At 34.3% G+C, this 21,885-nt stretch overlaps 1 protein-coding gene across 1 annotated transcript in view; it reads right to left on the minus strand.

Moving 5' to 3' along the window:
* Nucleotides 1–21,885, minus strand: part of Exoc2 (exocyst complex component 2) — a 185,990-nt gene that overhangs the window by 117,902 nt on the left and 46,203 nt on the right. Inside the window, exons 6-10 of the mRNA XM_013016607.1 lie at nt 20,971–21,095; nt 13,526–13,606; nt 6,095–6,240; nt 5,880–5,961; nt 5,115–5,217 (exon numbers count right to left, since the gene is read on the minus strand). Of these exons, the coding sequence (XP_012872061.1) occupies nt 5,115–5,217; nt 5,880–5,961; nt 6,095–6,240; nt 13,526–13,606; nt 20,971–21,095 (537 nt within the window). The remainder of the gene's footprint in view (nt 1–5,114; nt 5,218–5,879; nt 5,962–6,094; nt 6,241–13,525; nt 13,607–20,970; nt 21,096–21,885) is intronic.

The following is a 21,885-nucleotide window of genomic DNA, read 5'->3' on the forward strand; positions in this document are numbered from 1 at the left end:
CTCTGGGCCTGGGCGCTGTCCCTCAGCTCTTCAGCTCAAGGCTAGCACTCTACCACTTGAGCCACAGCACCACTTCCGGCTTTTTCTTTTTGCTTATGTGGTGCTGAGGAATCGAACCCAGGGCCTTGAGCATGCAAGGCAAGCTCTCTACCACTGAGCCACCTTCCCAGCCCCATGAGTACATTTCTTATACAGCATTGTTGCCTCCTCTTTTGTTTTTCCCCTACCATCCCTACCCTCCCACCTCCTCAGCTATATCCCCCTATCCCCCACTCCCATCCCTCCACCCCCCTACCTAAATTGTAAAGTTCATTTTTCAACATAGATTTTTTTTCTTCCTTGCTATTGTTTCTAACGTATTTATAAGGTACCATGTAATTTTTTTGTTGCTTTGTATGTCCTCTCCCATGGTATAACCCCTATTTTCACAGTATTTGATGTTGGTATAATTGGGGGAGGGGAAGGGAAAAAAACAAATTGTTTAACTAGAGATACAGATTGACCCACTGTAACATTGAAATGTTCAAGATGCTATGTTTTCTTACTTTATAAATAGACCTACAACATTTAAAGTCTTTCTGCATAAAATAATCAAACCTACACAATTTAAATTTATTTCAGTTGAAAAACTTCTGTCAAATAATATTCGAGATTTGGCCATTAGGACTCATAAAATATGTCCACATGTCAAGTTAAATCCAATGAAATAATCTCTAAAAGTATGTTCAAATGAATTACCTTAAAATTATTCTTAACTATAAGCTGTCTTTTGTCTTGAGGTTTAAATTTTTGATCAATGGTAATTACTCATTAATGGTTGCAAGCTGTGACCTTAGCCAAATCTCAATCACTCAGGAGCATGTCTGATACCCTTCCCACATTTCTTCAGTAATGGCCACTCATTACATCTAAATTAACGGATAATTAGAGGAGAAACAAATCCATTTTGTAGTAAGTTAGCAACAAATAAAATATTGAGAAGAAACCTAACATAGCACTAAGAACGATCTACACTGACACCACCACAAGCTAATAAGGCCCTGTTTCAAAAGGGGTGTGGCCTCTGATCACCTGCCAAAGGGCAACCAAACAGTATGGCTCATACTTCATGGACGGCCTTTCTCCTCCTCTGGTGACTGTTACAGATTGCAGACAGGCCTTAGTTGAGTGGTGAAAACATGACAAGTCAATTAAAAGGAAGGACTTTCCTTGTACTAAGCAGTCACCTAAGACAACTCCTTATGAATTGAGACTAGCATTCTAAGAAAAACAGTACATGGCATGAGGAATTCATTCCAAAGCCTCAAAATGTTGTCTCAGTTTTCCTCACACAAGTCTTTCCTACTATCTAGAATACAAATGCAGCAAATAGTATCACTTGTCTTTCCCTCCCAAAGAATGTATGCTCCTCTATCTTTCTTGCTGGGGGTGATTTGTTTCAATAATCTCCCCTAAATAGGTTTATTTTACCTTCAATTACTGTGAAAACTCTTTCCTAACACTTTGGTTCACATAATCCTCAGATATAATGTTAGCAAAATACAGGAATGTTCTTTTAAAGAATACTTTTAAACTGTTGGATAGGAATGTGGATGTCTTTATGAGAGCTTTCTTTGGCAGTGAAGCAAGAGAAATCAGTAAGCTTGATTCACAACTTTTTAATATACCTGCAATTACACTGACCATTGTCTGTGCAAAATTTAAGGATAATCAACTTTCTATTATCTTATTTATGGATATTAGGTTAAAGGACATTTGAAGTATTTCCTTAAGAAAGATAAAGTCCTATCAGAAATTCTAGACAATGTGTCAGTTCTATAATACAACATATCTTGTTCAAGTTTCTTCCAGAGTTTCTTCTTTACTTTTAAAATGAAGTTCAAAAAATTAGGTACTTTCATTTTAAAAATTGTTCAAAATGTAATATATGTTATTGGTACTTAGTTATAAATGACATAAAAGGCTTTTTGGAGGAAAAAAACAAGGCAAATAATGATAGACATAGGTTTACTGTTTTAGAATTTAAGAATTAAATTTCAGTCATACTTATGATGATTTTTACATTTCCATGGGCAAGACCAAACTGATATGGAAGGACTAAGAGGAGCTCTGCTTCTTAAAGTTACAATGTTCCTTTATAGCAAGACAGTGTTACAAAGAAGTCTTTAGTTAGATGAAATAATGCATGTAGCAAGAATCTGATCTTTACCCTTGTTATCCATATGGATGGCAAACCAGCCATAAAGAGCTGTACACCTGGCAAGGATTAACATATTGTTGTAGGCAAATTTAATATAAGGAATGAGTTGGTAGGTAAATCTCTAACTCATAACCAATGAGACAACAGAAAGGAACACAGACAGCAAGGATCAAGACATCTGCCACGTAGACCTACACCAAATGTTCCATCTTCCTGGAACTCTATCTGTACAAAATGAGGCAGTTGGGTAACTGCTGAACAGCTTGCTTACACTGTAAACTCATGCAGTTCTACAAGTCCACCAGCATACCCTTCCTTACACAGGCAGCCTAAGAAGAACAAGACAAGCTTTAAAAGGAGGGTCTTCCCAAGATGTGTGTGAAAGGCAAGATTCAATTTCTGGGGCCTGCATAATGATTTCAGTAGCCCCTACCCCAAGTTTCATACAGCAGCAGCAGCAGCAACAGCAATCAACTATACTACTCTCACTGAAGCCACTGCAAAAGCCTCTGCCTACCAATTTGGTATACCAATTTGCTGTCAGAGACAGTATCTCTCATTCCCTCTATCCCTGTCACCAACTCCACAACTGTATACATAGCAACTTTCAGGCCAGATCCTATTACTGAATGTACAAATATCAATAGTCTTCTGTAATTTTATAATTACTGATTATTTGAAAAACTTCCCTAATTAAAGAGAAGTCACTAAATTTGGAAAGAAATTTATTGAGAACTTAAGATATGCTAGCTAAAAATAAAGTTAATACTTTTTAAAATTACATACAAAAGCTTACCATGTATGCTATCTCTAAACTTTATGAATTTACATATGTAATTACATATGGCAACTGATTCAATGGCAATCCTTAAATGTATTCTCCCTTTGCAATGACCAAGAGACTTAGCCTGTGTTGTTATATGCAGATGGAAAAACTGGAACAGAGAACTCTTCAAGTTACCACAGTTCCTACTACGACAGGTACTACTTCCTTCTAAGGTGTTCTTCCCATGCCCTGCAATGTTACTGCTTTTTGTATGTGCCAATTTGGGGACTTGAGAGCCTGGGCATTGTTTCTAAGCTTCTTTGCTGGAGGCTAGCACTCTATCACTTGAGCCAAAGCTCCAACTTCTGCCTTTTTGGTTGTTTGAGATAAATGTCTCATGGATTTTCCTGCCGGACTGGCTTTGAACTGCAATCCTCAGATGTCAGCCTCCTGATTACAGGAATGAGCCACTTGTGCCTGCCTGGCTGTTACTGCTATTTTAAAAATGTAGATATATATATATATATATATATATATATATATACACACACACATATACATAGATATACATAGTGATATGATACATATATCACTAAACTTTCTTTTACTGATCACTACATGTTTATAAATCTGATAGCTGCTCATGGACAAAACCTTTCACAATTTTCTCTACTGCAAAAATTGCTACTCAGGGTGCAATAGTGCTGTGTTCTGACCCAACAAGAATCCTTGCCTTATAGACAATGACATTGCACCACCCCACAGGTAAGCCAATAAGCAGTAAGGAAAGAGTGACTCAGCAGTGGATCTGCTTTTCCTTAGGCCAAATTGGCAGAATTTTCTTGCCTTTAAAAAGTGAGATGCAGAGAAAGAAGAACCCTACTGCATTGCTGGTGGGAATGTATAGTAATATAACCACTTTGGAAAGTAGTCTGGAGCTACCTCAGAAAGCTACATATAGACTTCCCCTATGACCCAGCCATCTCACTCCTAGGCATCTACCCTGAACAACAGGAACCAGGATACAAGGACACATACACCTCCATGTTTATTGCAGCACTGTTCACAATAGCCAAGATATGTAAACAACCCAGATGCCCTATTACTGATAAGTGGATCCAAAAATTGTGGTACCAATATACAATGGAATATTATGTACCCATTAAAAAGGACAAAATAATGGCATTTTCAGGGAAATAGATGGAACTAGAGCAAATCATTTTGAGTGAGGTAAGCCAAGAACAAAGAGACAAATGGCACATGGTCTCCCTGGTATGTGGATGCTAAAGCCAAAATTGCAAGTTGATATGACAAAGTAAACAGGACTCGAGAAACAAAGGACAGCCACTCATTTTGTCATATCATTGCTAAATGAATCCATGTTCCTGACCATATATATGGCATATAAATGCACACAACAGAGGAAAGCAAGGAGGAGAACACAGAATAAGTGGGAGATGGGGAACAACATACAACAAAGGGACCCATCAGCTGGACTGAACATGGATGAAAAAGAACTAAGCAACTCAAAGATAGCGATGGGAAGAGAGGAATGAGAGGGTAAGAGGGAACAGCTTACACTAAGCAAAAGGATAGAAATGTAAATATCACCTGATGTGGAAGAAATAATCGGAATGTCAAAGATCACAGAATTCACAAACTTTATAGACCCTGATAATGACATTTTGCCTTGTGAAGGTAAAAATGTGTTTGTGACTTTAACTAAGTATCACTATTCCACAATACTGTGAAATATGTGAAATTTACATAATCACCTAATCTCAACTAAAAAAAAAAAAGAAAAGTGAGATAAGGGATGGATTAGGAATGATGGGTGACAATGTTGTCAGACACCTTGTATTCATACACTGTTTTGTAAAATGGGAACTTCTTTGTACAATTACTTAGAGATAATAATAACAAAAGAAATGTTTTTTAAAAAGTGAGTACCCAATAACTAGTTGTAATGTATTAGTATTCTGAAGAATCCTGATGTCCTACACAAAACTCCCTTAAACTGCTATTTCTCTTCACTTTCACCATTTCATCAGTCTCCTAATTTTCCCCAAATGAACTTTAAGACTTATACTACAAATTCAGTAATACCAAACACATATCTGTAAAGTATCAAAATTCTTTAAATTTTACCTTATGTAACGTTTTTGGTCATGTAAGGTTGAGGGAGTCTCAAGCAATTTATCCAGAAGTAATTCTCGTAAAGCTTCAATTCGTGTTTCTACTTCGGCATAATCTATTTTTCCAAAAAAGAATATATAAGATTTACAGAATTGAAATTCTAAATCAAATTTCAGAAAGCAAAACAGAGATTACTTTTTGAAAAGAGACACAAATACACCATCATGTCTATGTATGTAGACTATGCATTCATCAGAATTCAATGACCTGTAACATGTAAGGTCTGTGCATTTCATTGCATATACATTTTATCACAGTAAAGAAATAAATTATGTGTCTGCTTCCTTATGGGTTTCATTTTTTAATAAGCTTTGTTATATTTCTCCTGGTTGATAATGTTTTAGCTACAAGGCATGTTAAACTTCTTTTACTTTCTGTAACTCTGTTATTAGAATTAAGTTACTGGGTCTCTCTGCAGGTTTTCATGTCCTTAGAAGACTGTTGTTGTTTCTTTACAATGAAAAAGGAAAGATTTTTTTTTAATTGCATCATTGTTAATGACCACCACAGAATGAGAATGACCAAGCATTATAATCAGTCATTTTCACTACATTTCAGGAAGAAACCCATGTTACTTTTGAAGTAATTGTTTTACATTTTAAAGAGAATACCATATAAACAAAATCCAAAATACACATAACATTCTTTACAGAACACATTCCACATTCTTCCTGTAAAAGCAAAGTAGAAGATCTAAGAGCAATAAACAAATCTTACATTTCTTGAAAACTTGCACCTCTGTTTTCCCAAAGAGTGACTTGGCTTTTTCATAATCATTAATAACCACATCATAATCACCCTTTAAAATAAAAAAACATTTTAGAGACTGTCAGTAAAGCATAATGAGTATTTGGTTAATAATAAAAATGACCTTAACAAATCTTCAAGATCTATAACATTTACCATTGTATGGACATAAATAAGTACTTTACCTTTTGAATATTCCTTTCAATATTCAGAGGTAAGTTGAAGAGAAACTTAAATCGCTGAAGTACATTGAGTGCATTTCTAGTGGAATCTGCCTTGTCCTTTCGACCTAGCACTTCTTGAAATAATGCATCAGCAGTATTACTTGCTCCTATTTTAAAAGGAAAAGATGAAACTTAGATAAAAGCTTATTTTAACCAGAAAATGTGTTAGATTTCTATTATGACTTTCCATTAACTCAATGGATTGTGTGTTAAAAGTTAGCTAGATGTTTCATTTTGCCTGCTATGCTACAAATGCTATCCTATTAGAAACAATCATATTCACCATGTCCAAATAAATTCTACACTGTGAACCTACATTTATTTTGCTTTTCTAAATTTTATAGTAATATATGGGACCTTTAGGTTATTTTATTACTTCAGATAATAAGAGGTAAAACATATGCATATGCATGTTTGTATACACACATACACTAGTAAAATTCCACAGATCCAGTATCTTCAGATGGAATAGCAAACAAAATAGAAAAAACAAACATTTTCAGAAAAAAAACGTTCAAAAAATATTTTAAAAGTAACCCTACTCCTTGATAGAAGTATCTTCAAATCATTAATGTTTCTTAAATCAGTTCTGGCAAAATTATAAATAAATAGGACATTTCATAAATGTTTTTTCCTAAAAGACTTCAAATTATACATATCACTGTAATAAGAGTTGGTTTATCTAAAGCAAATTTTGCTACGTTCAAAAACAGTTTAAATTCTGCAACTTGTGAAGTATTTTTAATTAGCTACTAAGAAAGGAGAGAGAAAGGATAAACTGTTTTTAGCTGTTTGATCACTGCTTGTAAAATGTTTCTACATTATCTGGTCTAGTGACTATACTTTAAGCAAAGATGAAAAAATTACCTCAGTCTCACTGGGTGGCTTGTACACCACATCCGCTGGTCCACACTGTGGGTGGCCTGATCGTGTTAAAAGCGTCTTTGTAACATGATTGTTTTATCTAAATAATGTTTAAGTTCTGTCGAAATTTTAAAGGCCTGATATAAAAACTTTGTTTGGTCAAGATAGCTGTTTTCACCACATTCTATTTCATGTAGAATACTAAATTTCTATTACAAGATGAAGAAAAATATATTTCCTTCCTACCACCACGCCACATAATATAGGCTAAATGAATATCTAAAATCTGAAGAGAGTTAAAGATTTCTTTCCTCAAGGAAAATTACTTTAAAGTACCTATCATTTTTTAAAAAGTCAACTTTATGAGTTGAGGCTTCATAAATGAATTAAATCTTTTAATATGTGACACTTAGGTGTTAAATCACCAAATGTTTCTTTAGTTTCTTTAGTTAATATAATGAAAGCAAACAGTATGAGTTCAAAATTAGTTCTTTTCTCACCTTATTTTTTAAAGTAATAAAAATTACAAATTAATATTTTAACTACTCTAAAATGTGTGAAAGTAACTAAAAGAGAAACTTTATTTAGAATTAAATAAAATACAAACATTCCACAGAAAAAATTGTAGGTAGAAATTACTAAACACAAAATTCTAATTTAATTTATATAGAAATATACTTTTATATATTGAGAATTTTAATTTATGCAATATTGAGAAATTATATAAGCAATTCCTGTCAATAAATTATTATCCTGTTGTGAATTTTATTGCATTCACAATAAAACTAGTTCATAACTGATAACTAGATGATATATCCAGTAATAACAGGGAAATCAAGATTTGCATAGCAGATAAAAATCACCAAGCAGCTCACAAAGGCACCCTGTCTTTTTTCTCTTTTGCTGCTAATAAAGAAACAAAACTGCTACAGGGACGAATACTCTTCCATGTGGGGCTGAAAGCAAAGATAAGGCTATCAGCCAGCATCCAATTATCAGGTATAAATTCCCACGTGTGCCTCCTCGTACTCTTACACCAAGGACAATTGTAGAGCAGCTGGCAGTGTGGAAGAGAAAGGAGAGAAGAGAGAAGAGAGGAGAGGAGAGGAGAGAAGAAGAGAAGAGAAGAAGAAGAGATCAAAGTCTGTTATCTGTGTCTCCATTTGAAGATTCTATAAAATGACTAGGTAGGCTATTATGCTATTATATGAATTATATCATAAGCACTATTTATAATGCTTGTTTACACCATCATGCCTGACACTGGAAACCTATAGTTCTACATAAAATACACAGAGCTGGAATTTAAAGATGAGAAAATAGCTGAAGTCAGGCTCTTTCACAGATTTACTGATAGTTCTTGACCTTGTTATTATAATATTATACATAGTACCACTTGGAATAAATCACATGATCTTATTACTTCAACTACCATCTCTATGCTGGTGATTTCCAAATCTGTATTTCAAGATGTGTCTATGAGCTTAAAACTAGTACTTAGAAGTAATTTCACTAGACATACAGTAACAAGAGCTAACACACTGAGCACTCACTTCATGTTAGGTGCTATTCCAAAGACTTTATGTGTATGTCCCTTTAAGACAGGCACTGTTTTACTCCAATTTCATAGTAGAAGCAACTGACATACAGGCTACTCTAACTTGCTATGCAACACAGAAAGGAAGTAGTGAGATCCAGAAAGATACTTAAGTGATACGGCCCCAAGGAATCTTAGCCTTTCTTCTCTACTCCTCTCTTCATACAACAAACCTGCTCCTCCTTACTCCATTTGAGGTCAAAAATCCACTTCCTTTTTCTTACTTTGTATATCCAACCAGTGACCAAATACTGCCATCTTCACCCCTTTAATGTTCTTCCTCTGCTAGTCTCTCTACCTTCCTGTCATTCTGGCTTATATTAGTGCTGCCTACTCTATCACCTCTGTGCCTAGATGGTGGAGTGCACCTTAAAACTATCATTACATCACTCCCTTACTAAATTCCTACAGTGCACCTTGTGCCCTCTCTGAGGTAACTGTCTTCTTCCTCACACAGCAGGACACATACATATCTGTCCATTCACACTGGCCATCAGCCAATCTCTGCTTATCTGGCTACATTGTACAACCTTTTTAAAGTGCACATTACTATCCCATTATTATTTCCATCCACTTTTTCTTGTTTGTTTGATGGTGTTGGGTTTGGAATCTGGACTGCACACTTGCTAAAGCAAGCACTTTGCTCTTGAGCTAAATTCCTAGTCCCTTCCTTTTCAGTAAGGTGCCTCTTCTGTGGGAACTAGGTACATCGTAGGACTACCAATAGAACAATATGCATGAATTTTAGCTATTATTCCCACAACTGAACTATCTGCCTCTATACTATCTAACCTTGGAGCTTCTAGCCACCTTCTGCAACAGAAATCTAAAGATAATGCTATAGTATAGATCTGGAGTGACCCCAAAAAGCTCATGTTGTAAACTTGGTCCCTAACCTGTAGTACAATCGGGAGTTGTGGAACCTTTCAGTTAGTAGGGTCTGGCAGAAGGAAGTTAGAACATTAGAGAGCATGTCTTTAAAGGTGATAGGAGGAATCCCAAGCCCTTCCTTTCTCTTTTTGCTTGCCAGTTACCATGAGGTGAGCAGCTTTGTGCACCATGTGTTCTAACTTAACACAGGGCACAAAACAATTGGGAGCTGAAATCATGAACCAAAATAAGTCTTCCTTCTTTTTAAGTTGATGTTCTCAGGTACTTTGTCATAGCAACAGAAATTTGACTAACAGAGTTAAATTAATTTAAAAAGTATAATTTTAAAATTTGAAGTTGGTGAGATAGCTCAGTGGTGGATAACATGCCCAGCAAACACAACACTCATCAACACTTGGAAAAAAATTCAGTTCCTCAGTTATCCTTGCCACATCTGAAGCACTCTATAGCTACACTTCATCAGTCCAGAGGTCTAGTAGATAGCACTGTTCTATATATTCTATTTAAAATAGGTAAGGACATAGCATTCTTACCTATTTGAGTTTGATATACACCATCAGTAATATTACCGTATTATACTGTTACATAATTATCATATTTTGTATATTGCTATATGTTATATGTATGATAATATTAATAATAGCAAGACTTATTAGTAGCTTGAAATCAAGAATGAACTATTATGTTTAAGGGAAATCATGTATTAGCTACTTTTCTTGTAACTGGTGATCAAATACCCCACAGAAACAGCTTATAAGACAGGAAGGGGACACAGGAAGGGTACAATACAGTCCCAAGCACATGACCCCAGTGACTTACTTTTACTGACTAGGCTTCACTTCCTAACTTTCGCTACCTCCCCAAATGCCAGGATATTATTAATACAAGAGGTTAATCCATTTATTACATCAGAATCCTCATGTCTCTAGTAATATCTGATCCAATTCTCTTAGTCTTTAGGAATAATACCTAATACACTTATAAAAGACACCCTAAAACAAAAAGATTCTAAAGAAAAAGACAAAGTCAATCTCAGAGGTATGATTTACTAATCTTCTACTAATCTCTTAGACTTTTCTTAATCCAGTAAAGCTAACAATCATATTTAACATATAAAAATGTAAGTCAAAGAAAACAAAAAAAACTATTTCAATAAAAAGTATCAGTATTAAGAAGATCAATACTGATAAACTGTGAATAAGACAAATAAGCAAAGATTTTTAAGGCCAACATTATTGTCTTTTAGAAACTTAGCTTAAAATTGTAAGACTGCCTAAATAAAAAATTCATTTCAAAAACTAAATTTGATGTAATCACTTAATCACAATTTAAAAAAAAAAAAAGAACCCTGGGGAAGGTAGGGAGGGAAGGGATGGTAGGGGGAAAACAATGGAGGGGATAACAATGCTCAATAAGAAGTGTACTCATTACCTTACTCATGTAACTGTAACCCTCTGTATAGTATATTTACAATAAAAAATTTTAAAAAAACTAAACTTGATTTAAAATAGTATATTCATATAGCTAAGGTAAAAGCATTATTAATAACCTAGACAAACTATATTCACACTCATTTGTTCCTTTTGTAAAGAAAGTAAATATTCAGGAACAGTCCTATAATTATTTTTTGACCAATTCACTGCATTTCTCATTTCTACAGCACTGGAATTTCTGGATAACTAGGATTCCCCATATGGCATAAGATATTCTTGATGCACTGAAGTCAACCCACTTTAGCCATAGCTCCCAGAGCGGCTCAGCTGGAACTTTGTATGGGTTAAGTAAATGCTTGTCAAGCTGACCTGGATTAGAAAAACCTTATCCTGAGATAGCAAACATCAGCATCATGATGACAAGAATGTAGCTGGAAAAAGGGAACTATTATAAAGGATTTTTTTTTTTTACAATTTAAAAGTCCCAATAGTCTCATAAAGTGACCATTTATAGCAAGCAGTCAAACTCAACTTTCAAGAGTTATAAACTTCAATGGAAAGTTAGTATGTCACATTTCTAGAAAAGAATATAAATAAAACAACTTCCCCTGTAGGTCTTATACTATGATTCCTGAGGAAAGATTTCTCAAACTATAAAAAATGTTACTACATAATGCTAAGCCTAATGTATAAAAGAGCCCTTAATAGTTTCCAAACATTAACAAGTATGTCTTATACTGGCACAATGATACATGTACTATATCAGCTATTCCTGCAAATCATACTTTAAAAGTTACTGAAGTAATCTCAATTTTTGTAGATACAGTGATAGGATGACAAAAACATCCTTGGGTAAGAAATCTCCTACCACAACTTTAAAGTGTCTGACTATACCAATAAAAGCCATTAGTAAATAATTATTTGAGTAGAATTCAGAGTATGTTTATTATAATAAAGTTGGTATATTGGTTTTTGGTTCTCAAAAACACAGCAAACCAGGTACTTACTGGTGGCTCAGACCTGTAATCCTGGCTACTTAGGAGGTTGAGATATGAGAATCATTGTTTAAAGCTATTCTAGGCAAGAAAGTCTGTGAGACTCTATCTCCAATTAGACCCCAGAAAACTGAAAATGGAGCTGTGGCTCAAAAGTGGTAGAATGCTAGCCTTGAGCAGAAAAGCACCCAAACTCTGAGTTCCAAGGCCCATGACTGACCAAAAACAAAACAAAACAAAACACAGCAAAATCTCAAGGCAAATAATACCAACAGCAGTAATCATCAAAGGAAAATACTTTTAAGTGCTATTAAATTCACATGAAATATAAGTATTCAAGTTTTGACACCAAGAAAAGCCTACACCAAATTAAAGCTTTTTTCCTAGAAAATATTTTCTTATTAGAAATTCCCCAGATTTTTGTGAACAGATATCTCAAAAAGGCCAGAAATTCTGCTCAGGGTACTAAAATAAATTAAGAGCACAAAATTAGCTTCATACCACAGTCCTGCATTCATGGAACCTTTAAAGATATATCTAAGGTTTCTTTTTCTCCTCAACCCTTCTTTATAAGGAAATCATTTTGTCATATTTAAAAACAAAGAGATTCAGGTAGGCATTATTCCTTCACAATAGATGTGAACTACATGTTTAAAGCAGGACCACTTCCTTTTACATCACTAATATTATAATAATGACTAATTCATCTGATGAGTTTAAATTAGTAGGATGTCAGAGAAAAGAATTAAAAGAGAGTATAACAGAATCAAACTTTGCATACATCAATATTTTAATATAATTTTACTGGTATTATTAAGGTGTTACACAGAGGGGTTACCATTTCCCAATTCAGGTAATGTGTACATTTCTCTTTGGACAATGTTACCCCTTCTTTTACTTCCCCCGCATTTCCCACCCCTGTCCCTACCCACAAGTTGCATAGTTCATTTTCCACATAGTGTATACTGAATACCATTGCACTTGTTCATCCTTTCTCCCTCCCTTCCTGTGCCCCCTTTACTCTCTCTAAAAAGCAGAAGAAGAAAAAAAGCAAGCACAAATACCACCACCACCACAACCAACAACAACATAAATACCCATGCTTCTGTTTCCTGGCATACATTGGTTTCTACAACAATGTCTGAGTTAAGACACATTCATAGACAGTTGCCTTCATTCTTTTTTGGAACATACAATGTGTAAATAAGCAAATGGTGCTTAAGCTCTTTACTGTTCACTGGTGCAAACTTACAGACTGCTTTTTCCAGGTTTTAGTCAATGGCAATCGTTGTTGCTACTTCAGTGTTTTGCTATCTTTGATGAGGCTATGTTTATATACCAGTCTGTTGTAGAGCGGCAAATTTTATTTTTACATGTTAAGAATTATAACAACTTGTTTTTAAGTTATTGTTTCTCATAAATAAAATGTAAACAAAAACAAAACATTCATTTTCAATGTTTCTACTCCCCTTCACACTCACTGAATCATTACTATTTAAAAGTAAATACTGAAATGCAACTTACTACTTTGTCTTGTAAGATCAAGGTCAAGAACTAAATTAAAGCTTATTATAAAGTCCATAAATAGTTTTGAGTAGAAAACAAAACTTACCATTCAGAACATTCTCCAGTTTCTGTGTCATGGATCCTTCTACTTTTTCCGTTCCATCTGCTTCTAGCTTTTGATGGATGGCTAGGGGGGGAAAAATCATTAAAATGTAAGCTATTTAAATGAGTGAGAAGATATTACATCAAAATGACATTTTTTGAGCAGCTTTTTCATATATTTTTATTGCTGGAAAGAAACAAAAACACATGACATTGTGCAGAGTACCCAGCAAACACTACCTATAATATTGACAGTCTAGCACTTAAAAAAAAAATACCTTGTAATGTTCTTCATCTAGTCTTTAAGGCTGGATAGTAAAAAACAGTTGAATTTTTTTTTTAAAAAAAAAAAGAGACTTCAGACATCTGAGGTCTTATTATTACTAACTTTGATATTTAGGCACAGGAAATTCATTTTTATACTTCAGTTTTACAAAACAGAAATAGAAAAGAGAGATATCTGAAAAAATTCAATTTCAGCCTTAGAGTATAGGTCAGAAAAATATATATTATCTATATTCTATTCACCACAAAGCATTTTGTGGAATTTCAAAAAAATATCTAACAATATTTACCAACAGATCAACTCTAGATACATAAAATACACGGGAGCTTTTACTTTTGCTATTCTCTCATTCTGATAAAAATTCTTGACGGAAAACTTAATATTGCTTAATTAGAAGTTTGTAACTATTAAAGACAGGAGGTTTAAAACAACAAATAAAATTTATTTATATGAAGAATTAAGAAAAATTGCCAAATATAATTTCCAATCCAAAACTGTAATACTATAAAAATAATGAAATAAAAAACACAGCAAACATTAAACTATGACTATAAGCTAAACACTTTTTAACTCTTTAATGCATATCTGTCATCTTGCAAGAAGTGAATGATATAACTCTGTCATTTCTATTTTGCAGATAAAAAAATCATGACAAAATATTATGTAAGCTGACCAAGGTCACAAAGCCCAAGTCCAAATGTGAACTCTAGCAATCTGGTATCAGTACTTTTAATGTTGTTCCATGTAGCATGGACAAACAACTCATACTGCTTAAGCTACTGTTTTCACATCAGTAAAATGAGAACAATAAACTTCTATGGCAGTAGAAAATTAAATCCAGTTGCAAATAAAAGAGGTTTCCTCTCCTCAAAATCATAGCTGCTAAAACACCTTTGGATTTCTATTCTTCCACATAACTTGCTCTAATAAAATTTCACATTCGAGATGTTTAACTCAAATAATTAAGTTTTAAAAGAAATAACTATCAGTAAAATAACCATCAAAATTAAGTATTAATCTCTAAATTTCACATAGTGAGTTCAAACTCTTAAAACAAACTTACACATTCTAATTGATTCAAAGGGCAGATTCATGCTAAACAAACAAAACAGTCTGCTTCTACAAATGTGTGCATTTCTTTATTTCTCGTGACTTACTGATCAAAAACTTGAGTCAAATTCAGTGGTCAAATGAATTACAAATAAATTCTCAGTGTCTACAAAGATTTACTGTTCTGATCTGTTCATTGGTTTTTAATGCTAATCTTGTTTTTTTATTATTTTTTTCCTTATAGAACCACTCAAATTTAGTGATCATTTTGCAATGTGTATATATATATATATATATGTATGTATATGTATATATATACATATATATATATATACACATATACATGGAAACATCAACTTGTACATCTTATATATAGAATTATTGTTTTTATTTTACCTTAATAGCAAAATAGAAATAATAAATCTAGAGTAAAATTTATTTTATGTTAATAAACAAAATAAATTTATATTAATAAATCTAGAGTAAAAAGAAAAAGACTGTGTCTTCTATATATGTTTATCTGAATTGGGGAAGGGAAGGGGAATAACAAAAAGGTGAGACAAAGAACAAAGGGTGAACCAATGCAACATAGATATTCACAAGACTATATGATGGAAATGAACTTGACAACTTTGGGATAAGGAGAAGTGGCAGGGAGGAAAAGCGGGAGAAAAAACAAGGGAGGGGGTATCAATGTACTCATTACCTTACATATGGAATTGTAACCCCTCTGTGCATCACCTTGACAATAAAATTAAATTTAAAAAAGAAAAAAATCTAAAATAAACAGACTATTCTTTTGCTGAAGAAACATATTCATATAAAAATAAATAAATACATTTGGGAAAAAGGCCATTGTAATTCTAACTGTCTTGGTTGATTCAGAAGTACAGACAAAATTCATTTCTTTAATGTTTCAAATTTAAGTCATGTGGTAAAACATAAATTAATAAAAAATCATGTGGTAAAAGTGGCAGAATTATTTCACATATCAAAATATAAATTTACACTCAACTTATGAAGTTAAATGGAAAACAACTTCTCTATTGCATTTAGGAAAGGAGACTGTGCCTAAGGATTAAAAAGCTAAATGAGAATGACTTCTATAACACATGTGAACAAATCTGCTTATATTCTTTACTAAATACTGGCACATTATACTGTTTTATTGAGTGAGCACTGTATGTGGTCCATGTGGACTAGTAAGATACTATACGTTACATAGTCCTTCCTCAAATGTTATTTTCTAAGCCAAAATTAGCATTAAGGGAAATCATGCAGCCACATTTTCTGATGCTGACGTAACTCATCACTGATCAGCAGGTCAAAATGAGGTGACCCTAGTTGGCCCAGCTCAGTTTACAGCCCATTTTGCTGACAAAGCAACTTCCCCAGCCCATCTCTACCACAGCACCAGCCAATGTCAAGCTGTCAGCTAGGCATGAGGACTGAGAGACACTGTGATCTGATAAAGGCAATCCTATTTTCCAGAAAATTAAACCAAATAACCCAATGTCTGGTTCACTTGACCTTTTTATTTTCTCTGAAAATATTTTTAAATAGAATAACTCAATACGTAAAGTAGTACATGATCACAGGTTTGTTATCTTTTGTAATCTCTTAAAACTTAAATATGTGAAGCAGTTGAACATCCTAACTTCACATTTGCTAAACAAAAAAGGTATGTATAAAAGTACTACCAAAAAAAAAATCAGTTATATAAAGGTTGCCAAGTAATTCACTGGAATTTTCTCAACCTTTAACTCAACCCCTGTAAAATGTGGGTAACAAATTTTCAGTTTCAATTGAAAAAGAAATTCAAAAGTTCTATCTATGCATTTATACAGATGTTATTTTAAATGAGGCAGTAAGGGATGACATATGTACATGGTCAATGTCTACAAGGGTTCCATTTTATATACAGGATGTTTATATACATAGTCTCACTGTATATAACTACCAGCTGATGTAAGAGACTGCAAACAAGATCAGAGACTGTCAATCTACTCTTACAAAGAACCAAAGAGTAATTATTATATAATAATCTCTATTAAAAAGTCTCTATCACATATCCATCATCAGATTCTTTTTATTCCTCTCTTGTTTAGCAACCCTTGGAGATCATGTTTAAGCTCCTGGCCTAATTAAGCTTATAGCCTAATTTGGCTAGCAGTCCAGCATCTAACAGTTGTACTTATTAAGCAGATGAGAAAGCATTAAGTAAGCTACCTGAGACTTACAAAGAGCGTTTCAAACATTTAGTATCTATTTTTATCCTACCAAACATTTGTCAGTGTGTATCTTGGATGTTAAATGCCTCCCAAAGAAACATGTGTCTGTAACCTTTAAGAGGTGGGGCCTAGTGGGAGTAAGTTAAGCCACTGGGTTTGTATCCTTATCGGGATATTGTTACCTTTCTTGGCTTTTGGTGAGGAGGCCAGCTATTGGCTCTGCCATACTCCCCCACCATAATGTACTGCCTTATTAGAGGCCTACAGCAGATCCCCCAGAACATGGACTGTCCCATCTAGAATAGGGAGCCAAAATAAACGTTACCTCTTAAAATTCACTTATCTTAGTATTTTGCTTATAAGACTAAAAAGCTAACACAGAATGGCTAAACAATATACAAGTTATATTTAAACTTCATAAATCTATGGTTCTTTGATTCCTGGTTACTTGATGCATGAGATCAGAGGGCATTCAGGAAAATGGTGAATGAGACAAATGAGGCACCAAGGAGGCCAGAAAGCTTTCAACATTGTAAGTAGCTTCACAAATATTCCTGCAACCTGAGAATTGTGAGTTCAAGGTCAGCTTCAGTTACATATCAAGCCCTTTTTCTCAAAAAGAAAAAGAAGGAATTAAAAACAAAAAAAAAAAAAACTATAGATTAAAAAAAAAAACACTGGTAGAAGGGAAAAAAAACTCTGGTAGATAACATGCCAAACATACTTCTTGTCACATCCTAATTAAAATACTTGTGAGTATACACAGGGAAAAAACAAAACTAATACATACATAAAATTTTATAGATTGGGTACTGATTAAATAAGTAAATGGGATTGAGTTAAGAGACTTAGTGTGTCTGAGACAGTCTACTCTATCACATAGAACATGTGCAATATCCAGAATATACATGGTGATAAATTGATTTATACCCAATTTTGCTATCTGGGTAGCCCAAACCAGAAGCATGTTCATAACTTCAAAACATTTAACACTACAATTCTAATACCCTGCTTTTCTCAATTCCAGTAACTCCTTTTGTTTAGAGACCAATTCCCCCAAAATCAGCATGTCAGAAAACAGAAGGATATTATGAGAAAAAAAACTCATACTGGGCAGTTGACCAGCCTACTGAAAAGAAGAACAGGGGCTATGTATCATTCAAAGCAGAAAAATGTACAAATCGTTATGTCGAAAAACAAACTTTACAACTTTGGCTGTGTGGGGGGGGGAGGTGGGAGATGGGAAAGGGTGGGAAGGGGAAACAAAGGAGGAGGCAACAATGCTTGATAAAAAATGTACTCATTATCTTACCCATGTAATTGTAACCCCTCTGTACAGTATTTTCACAATAAAAAAAAAGCAGAAAGAAAGGTACATAATTTCTATACAAGATTTAGAGACAAGACATAAAATAACCTTAGGAATTGAAGATATTGACCTACAGATTCGCCAAGGCTGCAGAGTATAACATAAAGTAAATGACCAGTATATATTACAGAGGTATCTTCTTCTTTTCCTTCCTTCCTTCCTCCCAGGCTGCCTTCTTTTATTTAATTCCAGGATAAATAAACATTTATCTCAAGTAGTTAGGTGGATAAAAACAAGTAATTTACTTAAATGCAAGAGGTAAAACAATGAGGATCTTAACTTCAAATTAAATTCAGGAAAATGCACAGGAAATAAAGATGCATTATCACAATGTGATTTACAGGGTTTGGGCCTCAGCTTCAGCTTTCAAGAATCATAAGGGCTACTGACCATGTCTGTGGAATTTATTCCCATTAAAGGCTGGACACCAAGACTGACAATTTCCTCAATGAGCAGTTGACCACGTATGTTATCACACACTATTACCAGGAGAATTGTAACTCACTTAGAGACAAGAACTGAAAGCACAAGTGGAATTCTCCTGGACCCTGCCCAATATGTCTATTAATTTTGGCTCTGCATCTCCTCCCAATGATCAACCAGAAGCGATTAGTGAGCTCTGTGAGTCTTTCTAGCAAATTACCAAATCTGAAGGTAATCTTGAGGACTGCCTTTATCTTGTAATTACTACTATCATATAATAACAATAACATTATCAGAGTACAAGCAATCAAAAGTTACAAACTAAACACAGATTTTGCATACAAAGAAAAACTATCAAAATTTTAAAAAGACTTGTTTGTCCTATTTACTATTACCTAGATTTAAGAAACAGCTAACCAGGTATTGGTAACATATGAAACAAGTATCCTTGTTTCATCTTGTTTTTATCTGTGATGCTGAGAATGGAACCAAAGACCTTACACATAGGCAAAAGCTCTACTTCAGAGCTATACTACAAAAGCTCTGCTACAGAGGCTCCTCAGCCCTCTCCTTATCTTTGCTACAGTTACAGAAAATGGACATGTATTAAGAAAAATATTCTCAATAACATAATCAGAAACTAACCTCAAAAACAAAATCCCAGTACAAAGTATTAGGTCTCAGAGGAAAATTATAATGATAAATTGTTATTATTTATTTTTTGTGAGCCAGTCCTGGGGCTTGAACTCAAGGTCTGAGCACTGTCCCTGAGTTTTTGTGCTCAAAGCTAGCTAGCCACAGCTACACTTCCAGATTTGGGGGGGAGATTATTGGAATCTTTTCTGCCTGCTGGCTCTGAATCACGATCCTCAGACCTCAGCCTTCTGAGGAGCCACTAGCAGCTGGCAAAATGACAAATTTTAAAACACAAATATAGGTATAACTACTGAAGCAATATAAAAGGAAAAGAAAGTAGAATATATCTGTAAATTAAAAAGATCATGGAAAAGCCTGTAACATCAATTCAAAGAGATATTTTTAAAAAATGCTAATGCAATGATAATAATAATAAGGGGGAAATAAACCAAAATAAATAAAACATAGAAAGTAGAAGTTCTAAAAGTATAATCTACCAATTTCCAGTACCCAACCTAGCCAAGTTCTATGTCCACAAGAAAGAAACACTAATGATATGATAAAAAGAACACAATACTACCTGTGACCCAAGTACTAAAATTATCTCTTAGTTAATATGTAAGCAATATGACAAAGTAACATGACACAAGAAGGAACTAATCATTGTAATTCAACTAGGTTACTCTACAGGTAAATTGACCCTGTGTCTTCAATGGCATAGAATAGGAAAAAGGGTAGGAAAGATGAGAAGACTGCTATAAGATTTAAGATCAAATGAAATATCTGAACTTGGGTTGAGTTGATCTGAACAAATTGCTATAATAACAAAGTTTGTAAGTCAGTGAGTACATGTGCATATGAATGAGAATGAGGTGATATTGAAGAATTACTGCTAACTTTGCTAGCTACTTCAATAGTTGGGGAATTCATGCAAAGACATATAGGGAAGCAAAATCATACAAAAAAATAACTGTGAAATATTGGATGACTTTCACCAAGTTTGAAATTTTTCATATTTACCACTTCTAAAATTTTTCATAATAGGAAAGTAAAGCAAATTACTTAAACAATTTTAAGTATCAGCTCTTTCAACTTCTGAGCAGACAATAGGTCACATTTGTAGAATTAGACACATATGTAAGAAGCAATAGCAGTAAAAAGATTTTAAGATTTAATTTCTTATCAACCTCAGATTGAGCATTATAGGGAGGTTAAAAAAAAGTCTCTGATTTCACATATGTAAGATGGGTCAACAAAGCCTCAGAGACAAATATTTAAAGTACTAGGCCTTCAAAGAGATTCCAGCCTACTCTGCAACAAATATTTATGGTACATTTTAGATCTCTACTTTTATAAATACAGACTGAATGTCACACCCCGTAAACATGCGGCAAGCACGGTGTCAAGTTTCCATGGTAGGGGCTCTTAGCACATGGCTCTGGGGATCATCTTACCTGAGAGGGCATCTTGTGCCTCAAAGAATGTACTGAGGCCACCCTTCACATAGGCCAGACTGCCCTCACTCTTCTTGCTGGCCTGCTTTTTGAGGTTGGTGACTGCCATTTTGAGCTGCTCAAAACTGCAATGAAATTTAAAAAAAAAAAACAAATGATTCAGATTCCTAACAAGCAAAAAATAAAAAGAGAGAAGTAAGATAACTCAATAAGTGTACAATATTAAAATTGGTAAAAATCTATGTGAAGAAGCCTACCTATAGACTGATATGTTATAATCATTATAATCATATGAAAACAAAAACTTTTCAATTCTAATCTAGATATAACCTTGTAAGACTGAAATGCTTAAATTAGGATAGCTATAGTAAGAACTCTGTAGCTCTCAACTGGCAATTCAAATACATCAGACCCTTAACAACTAAGTGGATTTTTTTTGGGGGGGGGAGGTCAGACAGGGGGCTTAAACTCTGGGCCTGGGCGCTGTCCCTCAGCTCTTCAGCTCAAGGCTAGCGCCCTACCAATAGAGCCACAGCACCACTTCCAGCTTTTTCTGCTTATGTGGTGCTGAGGAATCGAACCCAGGGCCTCATGCATGCAAGGCAAGCATTCTACCACTGAGCCACCTTCTCAGCCTGATATTATACACGATACACAGAATTTGTGAGATAAAGGATTTGAATATCCTCAACCTGATAGAAACACATAGTTTGTCCAGTGTTGGGCAATATTTCAAAGACAGGACTTCTGGGCTGGGAAGATGGCTCAGTGGTAGAGTGCTTGCCTTGCATGCCTGAGGCCCTGGGTTCCATTCCTCAGCACCACATAAGCAAAATGAAAAAAGCCGGAAGTGGCGCTGTGGCTCAAGTGGTAGAGCACTAGCCTTGAGCTGAAGAGCTGAGGGACAGTGCCCAG

This window comes from Dipodomys ordii, unplaced genomic scaffold, assembly GCF_000151885.1.
Source record: "Dipodomys ordii isolate 6190 unplaced genomic scaffold, Dord_2.0 Scaffold32, whole genome shotgun sequence".
NCBI lineage: Eukaryota > Metazoa > Chordata > Mammalia > Rodentia > Heteromyidae > Dipodomys > Dipodomys ordii.